This window comes from Protopterus annectens, chromosome 2.part1 (genome assembly GCF_019279795.1).
Source record: "Protopterus annectens isolate FY-2018-M chromosome 2.part1, PAN1.0, whole genome shotgun sequence".
In the NCBI taxonomy this organism is placed as follows: domain Eukaryota; kingdom Metazoa; phylum Chordata; order Ceratodontiformes; family Protopteridae; genus Protopterus; species Protopterus annectens.
This window is the reverse complement of record NC_056729.1, coordinates 537534467-537555842: the sequence shown is the minus strand read 5'-3', so window position 1 is coordinate 537555842 and position 21376 is coordinate 537534467. Positions and strand designations below refer to the sequence as shown.

The 21376-nt window shown below is 43.8% G+C and overlaps 1 protein-coding gene across 1 annotated transcript in view; it reads left to right on the top strand.

Moving 5' to 3' along the window:
• Nucleotides 1-21376, top strand: part of MAEA (macrophage erythroblast attacher, E3 ubiquitin ligase) — a 1186461-nt gene that overhangs the window by 766861 nt on the left and 398224 nt on the right. The window contains exon 7 of the mRNA XM_044062323.1: nt 16166-16274. Coding sequence (XP_043918258.1) covers nt 16166-16274 — 109 coding nt within the window. The remainder of the gene's footprint in view (nt 1-16165; nt 16275-21376) is intronic.

Here is a 21376-nt window from a genome sequence, read left to right as displayed (position 1 = left end):
AAAAATCCCATACATCCACCGGGTAGACCAATTGTTTCAGGCAAAGGTTACATTACGGAACCATTATCTCTTTACCTGACCAAACATCTTAAGCCCCTCCTCCATCTTGTTCGGTCTCGATTACAGGACACTACCAACTTCCTGCAAATCATTTCAGAGAGTCAATTAGAACCGGACTGGTTGATGTGCACACTTGATGTGTGCGCTTTATATACTAACATTCCATATGAATCCGGTTTGGAGGCGCTTACATATTGGTTGGAGGTGGCCAATCTATATGACTCTGATTTCAATTCTTTTTTGGTACAGCTAGCAGGACATGTTCTTAGCAGTAATGTATTTTTCTATCAAGATACATGTTACTTACAAACAAAGGGTACAGCAATGGGGGCTTCTTTTGCCCCCATTTATGCTGATTTGTTTATGGCTTTTGTTGAAAAACAGCTTATTTATGATCCTGGCACTAACATTTATTTAGAATACATTGATATTTGGAGATGTTTTCTAGACGATTGCTGGATGGTATGGACAGGAGAGGTTAATATGCTACATGAATTCATAGTCTACCTAAACAAGAACCCTTGGGGACTGCAATTTACTATTCATTATGATCTCAATAGTATTAAATTTTTGGATGCGACTATTAACAGATTATCAGATCACACGCTGGGCACTGAAGTGTTCAGAAAATATCCCCAATATAATACCATCCTCCATGCGTCTAGTTTTCATCCTCCACATATAGACCGCAACATCCCCAAATCACAATTTATTAGAACGAAACGAATTTGCTCAGATGATTCGTCATTTCAGAATTATAGGAAGGATCTTACTGGTAGATTTAAAGCCAGGGGTTATGGTATGGGTTATGTGTTGCAGGCAAGCAATTTGGTTAATTCAACCAATAGGAAAGAATTTTTGAAGTACAAGGATCATAATGTTACAACAATGCAACCTATAAGGCTGGTTACAACATATGCCAGGAACACGGTGAACGTCAGGAGACATTGGAATATCTTACAATACGATGATGAGCTATCTCAAATTATACCTGAAAGATGTCTATTTTCATACCAGAAAGGTAAAAACCTTGCTTCCTGCTTCACCCATTACAAACATGGGTCCATCTATCAACCTTCCCAATACATACAAACTACCATTATGGGTGACCCATTAGTTGGCTGTTATCCATGTGGACATTGTATCCACTGTGACAAGGTGGTAAAATCCAAACAATTTTCCAGTCGCAACAGTTCTTCAGTCTATGAAATTAATTTTTTTGCCAATTGTAGTACTGATTGGTTAGTATACCAAGCTACATGCACCTGTGGTTCTTTCTACATTGGTCAGACTTCCCGCCCATTTAGAATAAGAATTTCAGAACACATTAGCAATATTAAAAATAAAAAACCTTCAAATGCACTTTACAAACACCATTTGATACACCCTACTGCTAGGTTTTCATTTTTGATTATTGATATTGTAAAGGGAAATAAATCCAATAAAATTGGATGGCACTCCATTCTAAATAATAAAGAGAAAAAGTGGATTGTGAAACTGGGAGGGTTGTTCCCTCCTGGTTTGAATGAACAATTTTAAGATGGACCAATCAGCCTTGAGAAGAATGTATTTATTGTTTAATCAAACTTCATTTTTTTCTTATTTGCACTGAGGAAGGCATATTATTCCGACCGAAACCGGTCTGATTATTTTATTTTATTAAAGTGATTTTGTACACAGTATGCTGGCTCTGTCTTTACTGGGACTTTTATTGCGTTTTTGAGCCGTGCATTTGCCTTACGCGCAGGAGTGCCGTTTTGATTGTTACACAGTGTATTTTGTGCCATTCTGCACTTGGAGCAGATCTGAGAGTTTCCACTTAAGATGTTCTTCATGTTTCACTGTTGCAGTCATTACATTTGGGTAATCTGCTGGCAGGTTGCCCTCAGTAGGCCTGAATTCCAAAGTCTGACATAGCTAAAGAACACTTTGTGGTTATTTTTGGAGTCATTGGCAATTTTTCTTTCGAAACTAGCCTTGGATGATTTAATGAGGGATCATGGTTTCTTGCTGATACTGATCAGGGATGTCTTTCCTTCTTGGGATTTTACTCTTTTCTGTATTAGATGTTCTTCATGTTTCACTGTTGCAGTCATTACACTTGGGTAATCTGCTGGCAGGTTGCCCTCAGTCAGCCTGAATAACAAAGTCTTGGGTCCTGTGTCGGTTGCTGTCTCCTCTTCCATGACGTCAGGTCATCACGGGTATAAAACATGCAGAGCCAACGCCATTTTAATCCGTCTTTTTTGCCGCGCAGTGCCCGAAGCAGAAGCAGTTCACAAGTGCCGGTCGGCCGACTCCAGAAATTTTCGTTTTCGAGTTTCAGAACCGAAGTCTTCAAACTAAAGCTAAGTACCCCGTTGGGGAAACATTTTCTTGCTCCTTACCGATGTCAGTAAAAGTTAATAATTGCATTACTTGTAGGAAACAAATACCTCATAAGGATTTTCATTTGCACTGTATTCCTTGCCCAGGCCCTGATCACAATGTGCCTTGCTGTCGGTTTTGTGCTAAATTTAACCAATGCACTATTAAGCATCAGTGTATTTTTGCTTCTAAATATTTTTGCTCAAGATTTAACTACCCTGAAATGTCGTCTGTTAGCAATCCGACTACCGGAGTTCACAAAAAATACAAGGAAAAAGACAGAGACAGACCTTTGAGATCCAAAACCAACGACTAAACTTCTCCTAAGCCAGTCGCCGGTTCGCCGATACTCACTGAGGCGCTTTTGCAGCCCCTGATACCCTCTACTTTTGAGTCGCAGGCCTCTACCGAGACCCATTCAGAGTCCGGTATGCCGCAAGATTAGCAATTTATTGAACCCACGGATGTCTCTCCCTTGGATGGGTCCAGAGCCGCTGAGCAGGCACTGGCTTCTGAGGGTGTTTTCAGGCCTCAACATTTTTATATTAAACCAACGCCATCAACAAAAACAAGGTAAAAAAACAACTTCTATGTCTAAAAAACCGACGCATGAGCCACATGCTCAGGCCCCTATGCCTAAAAACCAAATGATCAAAATGGCTGAGGATTTAATTACCTTGATCAGGGGTTCCCACCCCCCCCCCCAAGAGGCCTAGGCAAGGCACGGCACTGATTATGAATCTTCAGATCAGGTTTCCATTTCTTCTGATTCCTCTTCTGATCAGGAACTTTCTATTCCACCTTATGAGGATTCAGATGCAGAGGAATCCACCCCATCTGCATCACCACCTGAGGATTACTGTTTTGGAGATACTTTGCATACTTTAAGGGAACACTTTCACTGGGAGAGTCAGGACTTCTCTGAATCAAAAAAGAGGCTTAGGGATTTCCTCCTCCTTCCTCAGCATAGGCCTTTGGCAATACCTCCTGTTTTAGACATTGTTGTTGATGTGTTCTCGGAATCAAGCATGGCTCCTGATTCCCTGCCTCCGGCTCCTAGTAAGCCAGACAGATATTACAGGGTTCCTGACTTCCACAAATTTCTTTTCAAAAATCCTGCTGCTGATCCAGAGACTATTTCTCAGGGTCCCAAGGGTGTAAAGGCTTCTACAGCCAAAAATCCTACCCCTTCTGATAGAGATTCCAGGGCGCTGGATAGATGGGGTAAGAAGATTTATATGTCTGCAACCTTGGCAACCAGGGCTTTAAACTGCCAGTTTCATATGCTTAAATATCAACAGCATGGTATGGGCTTACTGAAACAGAAAATTATGTTGATTTCTGATTGTGTGGAAAATAAGGAGTTACAGGATTTATTGCATTCAACAGAAGAGGTTGGAAAGCATACTTTGCAATGTGGTTTTGATTCCTTGGAGGCCTCTTGTAGGGCCGCCGTTACTGGATCTGTGATAAGAAGGCATGCCTGGGCTCAAGGAGCAAAATCTGCCTGATCATGTTAAAGCTAAATTGTTGGATGCCCCTTTGCAGCATGATACTCTGGTAATAAGGTAGAAGAGGTTTTAAAGAAAATGGAAGACAAAGCTAAATCTGTGCAATCTGTAAAAGATTTCTTGCAAGTGCAGCCACCCAGGTTCAGTAGGCACTGGCCTACTAAAAATTGGTCCTTCCCAGTGTCCAACAGAGCCACTCAGGGCAAACTCAGGTGCTCTAAAGGCTCCAGATATCAATCACAGGGATCTTACAGGTCAAAGCAATGGGGTGCACCCACCTCCAAATCTGGAGGTAACAAAGGACAACCCTACAGTAAGCAGTCTCAATGACTTTCCTGTACCATCTCCAAGCACTTATCTTTTGGCAGCCCCCTTGGGGGGAAAACTAGCATTTCACGCTCAAAATTGGCAGTTAATAACCCAGGACAAGTGGGTATTAAACATAGTATCCCAGGGGTACAGATTTCACTTCCATACTTTGCCAATCCCAAACGGATGGCTGGATCTGCCACAAAACCAATGGGCAGAGGCCCAGAAACAAGTCATGTCCCTCATGGATATGGGGGCTATTCAACCGGTACCAGAAAAGGAAAAAGGACAAGGATTTTATTCAAGACAACAGCTACTGCCTATGCTAGGCAAGAATGTTTGGTTAGTAACTCTAGACTTAAGAGGCATACCTACATATCCCAATAAGGGAATTTTGCAGAAGATACCTCTGCTTCAAAGCAGGCTTTTTGCATTACCAATTCTCTGCACTGCCCTTTGGCTTATCTACGCCCAGGGTCTTTACAAAGTGCCTGGCACCAGTAATTGCATTCTGTAGACAAAGAAACATTCAAATTTATCCTTATCTGGACGATTGTCTCATTCAGGCAGAGGACAAGGACAGTCTTCTTCAACATCTGGCGTTTGTAAAAAGGCTTTTAGCGTGCCTAGGGTACACCTTAAACGAAAAGAAATCACAACTGGTACCCTCTCAAATAATTACATTCCTGGGTGCAAGCTTGAATACAACTACCCAGATGGCTTACCTCACGCCAGACAAACAAATACAATTGACAACATACATCAATCAAATGGCAAAAAAACCTAGTTATCTGCAAGACAAATTCTGCAGGCTTTGGGGTTCATGGCATCCTGCATTCTACTAATTCCATATGTGAGACTGCATATGAGGAAACGTCAATGGTACCTAAAAAGTTTATGGAGTCAACATTGTCACAGCTTGGAAACAATGATTCCTCTCATTCCCTGCCTACAACAGGAGTTTCTTTGGTGGGCAAAGACATGTCACCAAAACAAGGGACTGTCATTCACTCTACCCCCTGCCACCCAAACCCTAACTACAGATGCATCAGACTATGCTTGGGGGCCCACCTGGCAGGGAAATGCATTCAGGACAAATGGAGCCCAAACCGAATGCATCTGTATATCAACCAGAAAGAAATGCTAGCTGTTCAGAATGCTCTGACAGCCTTCAAGGACTTACTTCATCCAGGACAACTACTGATAAAGACGGACAACACCACAGTTATGTGGTACATAAGCAGGGGGGGTACACATTCCTACCCCCTTTGCAGACTAGCCATGGCCTTGTGGAACACAGCCTTGACTTACCAGATGCATCTTCAAGCCCAATTCCTGCCAGGAGAGCAAAATACTCTGGCGGACGACATAAGCAGAAATCTTATGGACCTGCACAAATGGAATCTGGATCCACAAATCTTCAGCATGTTAACACAGAAATGGGGAAGCCCAGGCATATTTGCCTCTCCCCAAAACTATCAGTTGGACAAATTCTGCAAAAGAACTCATCACAAAAAAGCATGGAAAGTGGATGCTTCAGCTGGACAAACCTATCAGTCTATGCCTTTCCCCCTCTAACTCTACTCTCCAAGGTCTTACTAAAAGTCAGACAGGAAAAAACAAAAATTATTCTAATTGCTCCGGGTTGGCCTCGCCAACACTGGTACCCGCTTCTAAGGAACATGTCACACCTTCCTCCTTGGTACTTGCCTCAAACACCTCATCTACTGTTTCAGCAGAACTATCAAATTCTGCACACTCAGCTCCAAACTGTGAATATTGCAGCATGGCTAATCAACTAATTATTCAAACCACACCTCTCAGTAAACCTGTGATGGATGTCATTTTGGAAGCCAGAAGGCCTAGTACCAGAAATTCTTATACTGATAAACATTCTGTGCTTGGAACCAAGTACGAGGAATAGACACAGCAAGGCCCAATATTCCTCAGATTTTACAATACTTAACTGAGATGCTTGACAAGTTCCTTTTCTTCAATAAACATACATGCCTCTGCCATCTCGACTCATTACAGCACAGAGCCTCCCCTCTTTTCTCATCCACTGCTAAAGCAGTATCTCAGAGGGGTCAAAAATTTAAGACCTCCCAGGAGAGCACCAACTCCTGCATGGGACCTCAATTTTGTGCTGGAAAAACTCACCCTGCCTCCTTTTGAACCAGCAGCTACTGTGGATATAAAATTTCTATCTTGGAAGACAGCTTTTCCTTTGGCAGTCACTTCAGCTAGAAGGGTTTTGGAACTACAGGCTCTCATGGCAGTGGAGCCTTTCATTATATTTTATCCGGACAGGGTGGCCCTCAGGACCAACCCTTCCTTTATGCCTAAGGTGGTATCCAGTGTGGCTCTTAACCAGACCATTCACCTGCCAACTTTTTTCCCAAATCTGCAGAGCAAGGGGGAGCGGATTCCGCATTCATTGGATGTGCACAGACAACTAAGATTCTACTTAAACAGGACAAAATCTCTAAGAAAGTCTGAGCAACTACTGGTAGCATGTGCTGCAGGATCAGAGGGGAAGGCTATATCAAAGCAGACTATTTCAGAATGGATAAGCTACTGCATTCGTTTCTGCTATTTGAACCATGGTAAACCTGTGCCCAAGGGGATCAGATCCTATTCCACCAGGGCTGCCTCTACTTCAGCAGCTTTTCTCACAGGGGTCCCAACCAAAGACATTCTAGAAGCTGCTACTTGGAGCTCTGTTCATACATTCACAAAGCATTATCATTTACCTCTCTTCTCTAAATCTAGGGCAGGCTTTGCCACTGCAGTCCTGCAGGGCCTTATAGCTGCTCCTAATGCTGTTTAGTCCCATCCTCCCATCCATAGCTTTGAGATTCTCCCCAAATGTAATGACTGCAACAGTGAAACACGAAGAACATAGTACAGTTGTGTACACTTGTGTAGATGTTAGAGTGTATTCACTGTTGCAGTCTGGGTTACCCACCCGCCATCCCCCATTCTATACCCATTCTTTCCTACACTATACTCAAAAGCCTTTGTGGTGTATTTGTTTTTAGTTGAAGGTAAATTTTATGTTTCTAAGGTGCGTTTATATATTTTTACAGTTTATTTATATATTTTTGCTCCCCATTTGGGGGGGCACCTGACATCTGGGGCAAGAAAAACTGATTAAAATGGCGTCGGTGCATGTTTTATACCCCTGACGACCTGACGTCATGGAAGAGGAGACAGCAGCCGTCGCAGGACGCAATACTTTGTTATTTGGGCCGACTGAGGGCAACCTGCCAGCAGATTACCCAAATGTATTGACTGCAACAGTGAATACACTCGAACATCTACATTTATGGTAAGTGTACACAACTGTACGTTTCCTCCTTCTCTTGTATAGCTTGTTTATGACAGGGGTCCACCAGATTGGTTTCCTTTTCTTGGAGGAGTGAGTCTTGGTTTTACTTGGGATAGCACGATCCATGCATTCCTGCAGATGCTCATAGAGTGCCTTTGTAAAGGTTTCAGCAGCTTGGACAGCATTGCCATTTAGCATGGGGGCTGTGAACCTTTCCTCTTCGGTCTTAAGTAACGTGAAGTTTGCTTTTGAAAAGTTTTTCATAGTGGTTTCCTTGATTGGGAGTGGGGGTGGAATGTGGATATCCAGAGTGATTAGTCTATGGTCTGATCTAACCAGCGAGGGGTTGACCTCCGGTGTGGAACACTGGTCGCCCATGTTGGTGATGACCAGGTCCAATATGTTGATGTTCATCGTGCCATACTGCTGCAGTCATTACACTTGGGTTATCCTGCCATCAGGCGGCTGAATTCAAAAGTCTTGGTCCGGCGTCGGTTGTCGTCGCTTCTTTCCTGACGTCAGAGCAGCAGGGGTATAAAAGAGGCAGCCGATGCCATTTTCCCCTTCTTTCTTGCCGCGCGGTGCCCGAAGCAGAAGCAGTTCGCAAGTGCCGGTCGGCCAGCTCCTGAGATTTCCGAAAAGGATTTCAGCCGAAGTCTTCTCTAAAGCTAAGTACCCCGTTGGGGAAACTTTTCTTGCCTCAGACCGATGTCAGACAAAGTTAATAATTGCATTTCTTGTATGAAGCAAATACCGCATAAGGATTTTTACTCATACTGTATTCCTTGCCTAGGCCCAGACCACAACGTCTCGGGCTGCCGCTTTTGTGCTAGGTTCAATAAACGCACTTTAAAACGTCGGGCGGAGTTCACCCTTCATTACTTTGGCAAAATATTTAACTACAGCACGTCGTCGGATTTTCCGACACCAGGCTTAATGAAAAAACGCAAAGATAAAGATAGGCATCCGAGGCCCAAAACTGATATCGAAACCATGCTTAGACCTGCAGCCGGATCTCCGGTTCTCAGTGAGGCGCCTTCGCAGCCCCTGACTACCGTTGAATCTATTTTACCAGCGACCTCTCAATCTGGGTTGGGAGGGTGGCCTAATGGTTAAGGTGTTTGCCTTACAAACATAAGATGAATCTAATCTAATCTAATCTGAAGTTGCAGGTCCTCCGGAGCCAATTACCTCTCTAGACACTGACGCCACTCTTGGCGGGGAATCAGAAAATTTAGCTAGGCCTTCAGTTTCTGAAGGCGTTTTTAAGCCAACTTCTATTACCATTAAATCTTACTCAAAATCTAAAGCCCCTATGAAAATTAGGAAACAGGGTCCTTAGACCCCTTCTCAGCAATCCATGCCTAAAAAGCAGATGCTCAAGATGGCTGAGGATTTAATTACTCTTATCAGGGGTTCTCAGCCCCCCTTACAAAAAAGACCCAGGTTGGAGGAAGACTACCCTTCCTCAGATCAAGCTTCCATTACCTCAGGTTTCTCTGAGGACCAGGATTACTCCTATTCTCCCTATGAAGACTCTGATGCAGAGGAATCAATTCCCTCGGTTCCCCCCCAGAGGACTACTCTTTCAGGGAAACCTTGCATACCTTGAGGGAACACTTCCACTGGGAAGGACAGGATTACTCAGATTCTAAGAAAAGGCTCCGGGAGTTTCTCCTTCTTCCTCAGCATAGGCCCCTTGCTATTCCTCCGGTTTTAGATATTTTGGATGATGTTTTTGCAGAAGCCAGTCTGAATCCAGACTCCTTGCCTCCTGCCCCAGTTAAACCAGACAGATACTACCGGGTCCCTGATTCCCACCAGTTTTTGTGTAAAAGCCCTGCTGCTGACCCAGAAACCATTTCACAGGGTCCTAAGGGGATTAAGGCCTCTACTGCAAAAAATCCTTTACCTTCTGAAAGAGATTCCAGAGCATTAGAAAGATGGGGGAAGAAGGTGTATACTTCTGCCACTTTAGCCATGAGGGCATTAAACTGCCAATTCCACATGCTAAAATACCAGCAGTTTTTGATCTCCCAATTGAAACTTAAGATGACACAAACAGATCAACCAGATTTAAAAGAGATGCAGGATTTATTGCATGGAGCAGAACAAGTGGGAAAACATACTTTACAGTGTGGTTTTGATTCATTGGAGGCCTCATGTAGAGCAGCTGTTACCGGCTCTGTGATACGTAGACATGCTTGGCTAAAAGAGCAAACCTTACCATACCATGTAAAAGCAAAGTTATTGGATGCACCATTGCAAAAGGATGTATTATTTGGTGTCAAAGCAGAGGAGGTTTTAAAGAAAATGGAAGAAAAGGCAAAATCTATGCAAACAGTTAAAGATTTCTTGCAGGTACAACCTCCTCGCTTCAGCAGAAACTGGCCATCAAAAAACTGGTCCTTTCCAACCACTGACAGACCCCAAAGGGGTAGGTACAGACGCCCCACGGGCAGAGGACAACCACAAGGATCTTACAGACCTAGACAATGGCAAACAACAACTCCAAGAGGTGGAGAAGAAAGGCCTCAACCATTCAGGAAGCAAGCTCAATGACTTCCCCCTACGCCTGCCAAACAAACATTCAATGGCAGCACCTTTGGGCGGAAAACTGGCCTTATTTTCAGACAATTGGCACATTATTACACAGGACAAATGGATTCTGGACATCATAAACAGAGGCTACAGATTCCACTTTCATACCCTTCCAAAAATGAAAGGCATGCCAAACCTGCCACAAAATCAATGGGCAGAGGCACAAAAGCAAATTTCCACTCTCATGCATATGAAAGCAATTCAAAAGGTACCTACAAAAGAACAAGGTCAAGGTTTTTATTCAAGACTATTTCTGGTACCAAGGAAGGACAAAGACTGGAGACCCATCTTAGACCTATCTATCCTGAACACGTACTTAGAGGTACCAAAATTCAAGATGCTCACATTACAGCAGCTTCTTCCCATGTTGGGCAAGGAGTTTTGGCTGGTAACGTTGGACCTCAAGGAGGCATACCTGCATGTCCCTATCAGACAAGATTGTAGAAGATACCTCAGATTTCTTGCAGGTACAATGCATTATCAATTCTCTGCATTGCCCTTTGGCTTATCTACTGCGCCCAGAGTATTTACGAAATGCCTGGCATCAGTAATTGCATTTTGCAGACAACGAGGAATACAAATCTACCCATATCTGGACGACTGCCTGATCCAAGCGGACAGCAAGGACATTCTACTACAGCATTTGGCGTTTGTAATAAAAATGTTAAATTGCCTAGGGTACACAGTAAACAAAAAGAAATCAGAACTGATACCCTCACAACACAAGCTGGCACCCAGGAATATTATCTGTTGTGAGGGTATCAGTTTTGATTTCTTTTTGTTTACTGTGTACCAGCTTAAATATGACGGCCCAGATGGTTTATCTCACGCCAGACAAGCAAAGGCAACTGTCTCAATACTTCAGAAAAATGACAACTTTAACCCAGCTTACTGCAAGGAAAATCCTGCAGGCTTTGGAGTTCATGGCATCCTGCATTCTACTAATACCATTTGCAAAGCTGCATATGAGGAAACTACAATGGTACCTGAAAAACGTATGGTCTCAACACAAACACAGCCTGGAAACAATTATACCACTCATTCCATGCCTTCAAAAGGAATTTTTGTGGTGGGTTCAAGCATGCCAAAGAAACACGGGTCTCCCTTTCTGCATACCTCAAGCAAATCAAACCATCACAACAGATGCTTCAGACTACGCCTGGGGAGCACACATGGCAGGTCAGTGCATTCAAGGAAGATGGTCTCAAAAACACATGTACCTTCACATCAACCAAAAGGAGATGCTAGCAGTACAATGCTCTTACAGCCTTCAAGGACCTATTGCATCCAGGCCAACTATTAATAAGAACAGACAACACCACAGTTATGTGGTACATAAACAAACAGGGAGGCACACATTCCTACCCCCTGTGCAGACAGGCAATGACCCTGTGGAACACAGCACTGGCCTTACAAGTACAACTACAAGCGCAATTCCTGCCAGGAAAGGAAAACATTCTGGCAGACAAATTAAGCAGAAATATGACAGATCCTCACGAGTGGGAGTTACACCCTCAAGTTTTCTCAATGATAGCACGGAAATGGGGACAGCCAGACATAGATTTATTTGCCTCCCACAGCAATTACCAGCTGAAAAAAATTCTGCACAAGGACCTATCATCCACAGGCCTGGAAAGTGGACGCTCTATCTTTCAGTTGGACAACATTGACAACCTATGCCTTCCCACCTCTACCTCTGCTGACAAAAGTTTTACTAAGTCAGAGCAGAGAGGCCACAAATGATTCTCATTGCTCCGGACTAGCCTCGTCAGCACTGGTACCCGCTCCTAAAGAGCCTATCTCATTCACCACCTTGGATCCTACCTCAATTCCCACTTCTGTTGTCTCAGCAAAATTACAAGATCCTCCACAGTCAGCTCAGGACACTAAATCTAGCTGCATGGAAAATACCTTAACTAATCAATCTACTCTCCTCTCAAAGGAGGTCCAGAATGTCATCTTGGAGGCCAGGAGACCCAGTACCAGAAAAACTTACTCAGGCAAATGGAAGCGATTTTGTGCATGGAACCAAGCAAAAGGCCTAAATCCTTGCATATTAAATATACCTCAGATTCTACAGTACCTAGCTGACATGTTAAACAGTGGCCTTTCCTTCTCATCCATCAAAATCCACGCCTCAGCTATTTCAGCACAATACAATACGGATCCTCCCTTATTCTCACATCCTTTACTAAGACAGTTCCTCAGAGGGGCAAAAAATATAAGGCCCCCACGACATCCACCAGCTCCAGCTTGGGACCTTAAACTTCGTACTGGAAAAATTGACAATTACCTCCTTTCGAACCTGCCTCCTCAGCAGAACTGCAATACTTGTCATGGAAAACCGCTCTGCTTTTGGCTATTACCTCAGTACGCAGGGTTTCGGAGTTACAGGCCCTTATGGCAGTGCAAACTTTCCTCATTTTCCATCAGGACAGAGTCTCTTTACGTACCAACTCTACCTTCATGCCAAAGGTAGTATCCAGTGTGGCTTTGAATCAGGCTATCCAGTTACCTACCTTCTATCCAAACCCCCAGAATAAAGGGGAGAGACTACTTCACTCCTTGGACATTCACAGACAACTTCGATACTATTTGGACAGGACAAAGTCATTCAGAAAATCTGAACAACTTTTTGTGTCTTATGCTGCTGGTGTTCAAGGAAAGGCTATTTCCAAACAGACTATTTCAAAATGGATAGCCCACTGCATCCGCTTTTGCTATTCATTTCATGGGAAAACAGTGCCAGGATACATCAGATCACACTCCACCAGGGCAACAGCTACCTCAGCAGCATATCTCAGGGGGGTCCCAACCAAGGACATTTTGGAAGCAGCTACTTGGAGTTCAGTGCACACTTTTACCAAGCACTACCACCTGCCACTATACTCTAAATCTAGAGCGGGCTTTGCCACCGCAGTCCTGCAGGGCATTCTAGCCCCTCCTCATTCAGCCTAATACCAGCCACCCTTCCATAGCTTTGGGATTCACCCAAGTGCAATGACTGCAGCCATATGGCACGATGAACATAGTACAGTTTTGTACCTACCATAAATGTAGATGTTCGAGTGCACATACTGCTGCAGTCCAGGTTTCCCTCCATCCCCTCTCAGGACAGGGCTTATAACAAACACCTCTAGCATACATCCAACTAGGGGTACTCCTATATGGTGTATTTGCTTACAACTACTGATTGGGTTTATCTACTTATGTAAGTTTGCATAACATCATGTATTGCCTGCCTATTTGGGGGCACCTGACATCTGGGGCAAGAAAAACTGAAGAAAATGGCGTTGGCTGCCTCTTTTATACCCCTGCCGCTCTGACGTCAGGGAAGAAGCGACGACAACTGACGCCGGACCAAGACTTTGGAATTCGGCCAACCGAGGGCCCGCCTGACGGCAGGATAACCCAAGTGTCATGACTGCAGCAGTATGTGCACTCGAGCATCTACATTTATGGTAGGTACAAAACTGTACTTTCCCTCTGGTGGGGGTGTTGACCAGTTGATCCAGGGCGTTTGAGTTTATAAATTTTAGGAAGCGTTTGGCAAGGGAGTTAGTACTTGAGCAGTTCTCCCATTTTATGTTTGGGTAATTGAAATCACCCAGTGTTAGGGTGTGTAGCAAGCTACAATTTGGATTGCAGTTTTGCCCATTGTTAGTTGCACATTGATGATCTCTGATGCATTGTGCTGCGCCACTAACCTGGAGGTGTGGGTATCCTTGATGAATATGGATACACCCCTGCATTTTTTGTTTCGGTCCTGGTGCTGTGGCCGAAAGGTATGGTATGAGTTATAGCCAAATAGTGCTGGGGTGCTCTCAGGAGCCTTAAACCAGGTTTATGTCACTGCACAGATGGTGATGTTCTTCATACTGAGGAGTGCCTTGAGTGCGTGCATTTTGCGGTTTTGACTAATGGCATTGAGTAGCATTACCCTCAGTTTTTGGTTACTTGGCGTTGAGTAGCATTACCCTCTGTTTTTGGTTACTTGTGCTATTTATGGTGGTGGGTTTGTCTTTTGAGCCTTGCCTAAAAAAGGCACTATGGGGGCGGCAAGAGCCTTGGCCAGTATTCAAAAGCCTAAGGGTGACAGGTGCAAGCCATCTCTTGCGAAGCAACGTGGCTTGTCGAGCATGTCATCCCAGGCGGACGGATACTGGATCCCCTTTGAATGACACAAGAAACTTAGCCAATTGTTAGTGATGTTTAGTGGCCTTGTATTCTGGTGTAGAAGTTTCAGCTGACATAAGTGTCGCTGGTTGCAAGTACTAGAAAAGCATTGATAGATTGTCATTTTTTTCATTTTCTCTCTCTTATTTATGCAGGTTATTGTCATTTTTCATTTTTTGTTCTATTGTCTGATCTTTTGTAACAGTGTCTAGTGAAAATGGTATGATCTTCTTTTGTCATGTGTGCACTGGAACAAGCTTCCTGTCCATGTGAAGCAGACAGTCCATCCCTAGCCCTATTTAAGCATAACTTTGACCAATAGATGGGAAATTGGAAATCATCCCTGTTGCCACCTATCCATTTTTTTCTGGACTATCCACAAATCAAATCAATTCTCTGGTAGTCAGGAAAACACTAAACAAACTCCAGTATTCTGTTTCACAAAAGGAAACAGACTGTCAGTGTTTGTTAAATTGGCAGATTTACTATGCTTTTTTACTGAAAAGTATAGTAAATCGGCTGAACGCAGGCATCCGGAACAGAAAAATATGGCGATCCCATCACCTGATGTCACAGTGATGTCACAAAATGGGCAGAGCATGGATGGGAGAGGGGGTGGGGAAGGGGTAGAGTTATGGGTGATGCGAGAGGCGTGACCTTAGTCCGGTTTTAGTCACAAAGAAAGCTGGCAACCCTAGTTGTGCGCTGTCTTTTCTGGATCACACGAGTATTTTCTTTGCATTTCTTGGAATGTTTTTTTCCTTTTCATTTGCTTCACTACTTGTATCCAGTTAACCTAGTCTTTCCATGTAGTAAGAGTTTGGCAACCATGAGCTAGGTGAGAATTCTATCCATTTGTTTGTTTTTCTGCTCAGAAAGCCTTATTAGCCCATCCATGACACTAACAGCAAGAGTCAGGTGGTAGAGGTGGGCCAGTTTGCATGTCCTACAGAGCAGCTTATCTATTCCTCCTCTTAGGTTGTACTCTCCCCAGCTGCCTAGTTAGGGAGGAGAAGGGTGCATGCTCTGACATACACCTCCTGTTTCCTAGGTTAAACAGTGAGATCCTTGCCTAGCACAGCACAAACTTGCTTGGACACGGTACAGGCAGATAATAAGTCGGTGTCACAAGTGTCACGGGCGTAGCAGCCTTCCTCACCCCAGGATGAACAAGTTAGTGTCAGCCTGTCAAGCTCAACCTTCCACCACCTGGTTCCTCAGATGCCAGGACTACTAATCAAGCCCTGATGGACCATAGTAAGGGCTTCATTGCTAAATGATACAGGGTCAGCATCATCTTGAATTATTACTTCTGTGAACATCACCATTTGACATTAGTACACTAGAAGGCTTTTGAGGTAAACAATAAAAACAATGAATAGATTTGAAGAAATATATGTGTGCGCGTGTGTGTGTGTGTGTGTGTGTTGCTATGCATATAAATGTGTGCTTTCTGTTTTTATTTGTTAAAAAAAAGTTGTTTGGTAAAGATCTTGCACATTTCTTTTATAGAACTGCAAGTGTGAAGAAATCTTGTCTAATGGGCAATATTTACCCCCCCCCCAAAAAAAAAACACACATGCACACCACGATTCTTAACAGAAAATCGGTCAACAGGTTCAATACACATCCTCTGTTCCTCTACATTGTTTATGCTGCTTGTGTTTAATTTTTGTCTGCACCTCTCCTGTGGGCCAGACATGGGTTATCCTAGGATAACACTTCATTATGCCAGTACTTTTTGGATGGATGTTAACCATGTCAGGCTAATAATATACTGTGTATTATAATGTTTTGTTTTTTTTTCTAGACATGCAAGGAAGCACTTTAGTCAGGCTGAAGGTTGTCAACTGGAGGAAGTGCGACAAGTGATGGGGATGTTGGCCTTTCCTTCAGATACTCACATCTCTCCTTACAAGGTATTATCCATATATATTTTTTTTTTTTTTTTTTTTCAAAACGCAATTTTATTGATGTTACAGATACAAAGAAAGAGAAAAAAAACATTATTACAATAATAGATGGATTAATCCTGCACAGGTAAATATAAGTAAACCAAAATATAACCTATATACATATGTGCCAATAAGAACAAGAGGACTCCAGATACATAGCAGATAAGGTAGTGTCGGATAAACACGTATCCTAGTACAATTCACCTTAATCCACCAACATAATCCTGGAGAAATGGGGGAAATTAAATATCAAACAACTCCAAGTCCAAGTGTTTTGTTTAATAATTGTAGTTTGTTATGGTGTTCTGTTAACAGAAAAGTTTATTTGGAAAGTTACACAGATTTTCCCCAGTGGATTAATGTGCATTTTACAGTATTCCCTTATTTTGTAATGACCCTATGTTTGAAGAAACTGTTGGTGCACTGAGATTTTCCTCTGCCAGATTTCTGACTGTCAAAGCCCTATACCATGTTCCAGTAATCTCTGAAGTTAGGGCTTCTCCAGATGTGGCGTTTCCTAATTTGATTAATACATACCTACGTAAATGGATGCTTGCCTCTTTTGTAAACATCAACAGATCCTAGCCTACAGAATCCCTCTTAGTGAATCAAGTTTGAATGCATCTTTCCATAAATGGATCCATTTAATTACTTGTAAGCCAGTAGCGCCAGCGTATATCCCTGCTGGTCATGAAAAGTGTGTACCAGGTCTTCAAATGATTTGTTGTTATCTGTCCACAGTATATTTTTGGTGGATTATCAGATCATTCCAAAGTGTTATAATTGTGTCAAGAGTGTTTAGTAATTGTAGATGGGATCCCTATCTCACAGTCTGCCAGTAATGAAGCATTTATTGCCTGGTCTTCCATTAGACCATACTGTAATCCCTCTCTCACAGTCCCCTGGTAATGTAAAGTTTGTTGGCTGGTTTTCTATTAGACCATACTGTTATCCTCCTCAGTACTTGCCCATAATTTCATAATGCGGGGTCCAGCTTTCCTCCCTCTGACTAAAACATGTACAAGTGTCACCCCCCCCCTCTCAGCAACACATTTCTAAGGCTCAGTTTACTTCCCTTGACTGATTTATTGCTTTCACATTAACCATGCTTTTTATGCTTTTATCTAGCTGTTTGTCTCTTTACTTTTCATCTTCCCTATGTTTCCCTTTTTCTATTTTCCCAAATAGTGTTCATTCTCTCTCTCCTCACACATTCCTGTCCTTCCTCATCTGTTTTTTTACTTTGCTTACCGTCTTGTTGCTTACCCTTTTTTCTTCTGATGAATCACTTTTATATAAGTGATATTTTTGATACTGACCTTTAAAGCTAATTTCAAAAGATGTTCAGTATTTGTTATATGCTGTCTGATGTCTTTGTCATACAACCGCCATCCTTTTTGGTGAGCATGTTCTGTCCCCTGCTGACAGCCAGCCATCATCCTTCTGCAGACATTTGGCTCATTTGTCTCTCGGTTAGGTGAGAGTCAGTTGAGGAAGCCATTGTCCAGGCAGCTATCAGGGACTTTTTTTCCTTTATGGCCCTGCAGACTCCACAGTTGACATGCACATTCACAGAAGCACAGGCTTGCAGTGCCTTCCACTATGGGTATATGTGCTCCTTTACATGCCTCATGAAGGCTATAGAGCAAATGCTGCTTGGCAGTACCAAGTACATGTCCCCAGTCCACAAGCTGTATGCAGTGTGCTTTCCCCAGTAGCTGCAATTACTGCAGTAGGCTGGACCCCTCCCTGCCCCAAGAATGGGTGAGCTGGCATCAGCTGCTCATTCTCACCCCTGCCCAATCTGGACCAGTGCCCTAACTGCTAAATCAGCCCTGGGTTGTCTGGGTTATACTGAGGTCTCTATCTCTGTATGGCAGTGATCTGGGTATGTAACTGTCTTCTTTGACTGGCAAAAAATAACTTGTTAAAGACTGTGTTTTGCATACTGATGTTCCAGGTTATATACATTTTGTGTAGTGCCTTGGATGTTTTATATGTATTGCCATCTGTCACCTGCTGATTTAGTCTCTTTATCTCTTATAAATATTTTATGCTTTCAATGTGCTCTGTATGTGCCTGCTGTCTGCCTATATTCCCAGATGTTCTTCGTGTTTCACTGTTGCAGTCATTGCAATTGGGTTATCCTGCTGGCAGGCTACCCTCAGTCGGCCTGAATTCCAAAGTCTAGGTCCGGCGACTGTTGCTGTCACCTCTTCCCTGACGTCAATGCGCCAGGGGTATAAAAGATGCAGCCGACGCCATTTTCTAAAGTCTTTCTTGCCGCGCGGTGCCCGAAGCAAAAGCAGATGTTCATCGTGCATACAGCTGCAGTCATAACAGATGGGTTCTCCTGCCGTCAGGCGGGTCCTCGGTCAGCCGAATTCCAAAGTCTAGGTCCGGCGTCGGTTGTCGTCATTTCTTCCCTGACGTCAGTGCGACAGGGGTATAAAAGAACCAGCTGACGCCATTTTCTTCAGTCTTTCTTGCCGCGCAGTTCGCAAGTGCCGGTCGGCCAGCTCCTGAAATTACGAAAATTTTGCAACCAAAGTCTTCTTGAAAGCTAAGTACCCGTTGAAACTTTTCTTGCCTCAGACCGATGTCAGACAAAGTTAATAATTGTATTTCATGTGGGAAGCAAATACCGCATAAGGATTTCCATTCCCTCTGTATTCCTTATTTAGGCCCAGACCACGACGTCTCGGCCTGTCACTTTTGTGCTACATTCAACAAACGCACCATAAAGCGTCGGGTGGAGTTCGCCCAGCATTATTTTGGCAAAAAATTTAACTACATTATGTCGTCGGATACTCCGACTCCAGTTTTGTCTAAAAAGCGCAAAGATAAGGACCGACACATGAGGTCCGCGGCCTCTACCGACACCACGCCAAAGCCGACTACACGTGGTCCGGTTCTCAGCGAGGCGCCTACGCAGCCCCTGATACCGACAACACTTCATTGGCGGTGTCTCCTGTGCCTGAGGTCGCAGGCTCCTCAGCCCACACCCCGACTACAGAAAATCAGAACAGCTCTTTGTGTCCTATGCTATAGGAGCTCAAGGAAAGCCAATTTCCAAACAGACAATCTCAAAATGGATAGCCCACTGCATACGCTTTTGCTATTCTTTTCATGGCAGAACCGTACCCACAGGCATCAGATCTCACTCCACAAGGGCCACGGCTACTTCTGCAGCTTTTCTCAGAGGAGTTCCTACCAAAGAGATTTTGGAAGCAGCCACTTGGAGTTCTGTGCATACCTTCTCCAAGCACTACCACCTACCATTATACTCCAAATCTAGAGCGGGCTTTGCCACTGCAGTCTTGCAGGGCATTCTGGCTCCTCCTAGTTCCACCTAGTGCCTACCACCCCTTTCTTAGCTTTGGGATTCTACCCATCTGTTATGACTGCAGCTGTATGCACGATGAACATAGTACAGTTTTGTACCTACCATAAATGTAGATGTTCGAGTGCTAATACAGCTGCAGTCCAGGTTTCCCTCCCTCCTTCCCCTCTTGGGACAGGCCTATTGGCTAACACCTGCTCATGCAACCTGATTGGGGTATTCATTCTTGATGTATTTGCTTACACTACTGTATTTTGATTATATGCCATTGCTTTATCACACAAATTTATGTATTGCCTTCCTGCTGGGGGCACCTGACATCTGGCGCAAGAAAAACGGAAGAAAATGGCGTCGGCTGGTTCTTTTATACCCCTGTCGCACTGACGTCAGGGAAGAAGCGACGACAACCGAAGCTGGACCTAGACTTTGGAATTCGGCCGACCGAGGACCCACCTGACAGCAGGAGAACCCATCTGTTATGACTGCAGCTGTATTAGCACTCGAACATCTACATTTATGATAGGTACAAAACTGTACTTTCACAAGTGCCGGTTGGCCGACTCCTGAGTTTTTCAAATTGGAATTTCAGATCCGAAGTCTTCATAAAAGCGAAGTACCCCGTTGGGGAAGCTTTTTTCTTGCTCCAGACCGATGTCAGAAAAAGTTAATAATTGTATTTCTTGTGGGAAGCAAATACCTCATAAGGATTTTCATTCTTACTGTATTTCTTGCCTAGGCCCTGACCATAACGTTGCTAGTTGTCGGTTTTATGCTAGATTTAACCAACGCATTATTAAGCGTCGGTACGATTTTGCATTCCATTACTTTGGCAGAAGATTTAATTATATAATGCCGTCGGAACAACCGACTACCGGAGTTTATAAAAAGCGCAAAGACAAAGAAAAGGACAGGCATCAGAGATCCAAAACCGATGATGAGGCTTCTGCTAGGCCTGTCGCTGGTTCTCAGTGAGGCGCTTTCGCAGCCCCTGACGCCCGCTACCTCAGAGCCACAGGCCACTTCCGACTCCCACGTGGAGCCGACTAGGCCGCTGGAAACTCAAGGTATTGGACACTCTGAAACTATTCCCTCAGATGGGTCCAGAGCCGCTGAGCAGGCATCGGCTTCTGAGGGTGTTTTCAGGCCTACACAGTTATATGTGAAACCTACTTCAGCTTCAAAGGCAAAGACTAAAGCAGCTCTAAAGACAAAGAAACAAGTACATCATTCTCCTGGACAGGCCTCCATGCCTAAAAAACAGATGCTTAAAATGGCTGAAGACCTAATTACTTTGATCAGGGGTTCCCATCCCCCTCCTGATAAGAGGCCTAGGCAAGAGTTAGATTATGAATCTTCAGACCAGGTACCAGTTCCTCTGATTCCTCTGAACAGGAATATTCTATTCCTCCCTATGAGGATTCTGATGCTGAAGAAATCCATCCCTTCAGCCTCTCCTCCTGAGGATTATTCTTTTGGGGAGACACTGCATACTATGAGGGAGCATTTCCACTGGGAGAGCCAAGATTACTCAGAATCCAAGAAAAGGCTCAGAGACTTCCTTTTATTGCCTCAGCACAGGCCCCTGGCTATCCCACCTGTTTTAGACATTGTAGATGATGTATTTTCAGAGTCCATTCTATCTCCAGACTTTTTACCACCAGCTCCTGTTAAGCCAGACAGATACTATAGGGTTCCTGAATCACGTAAATTTCTTTATAAAAAC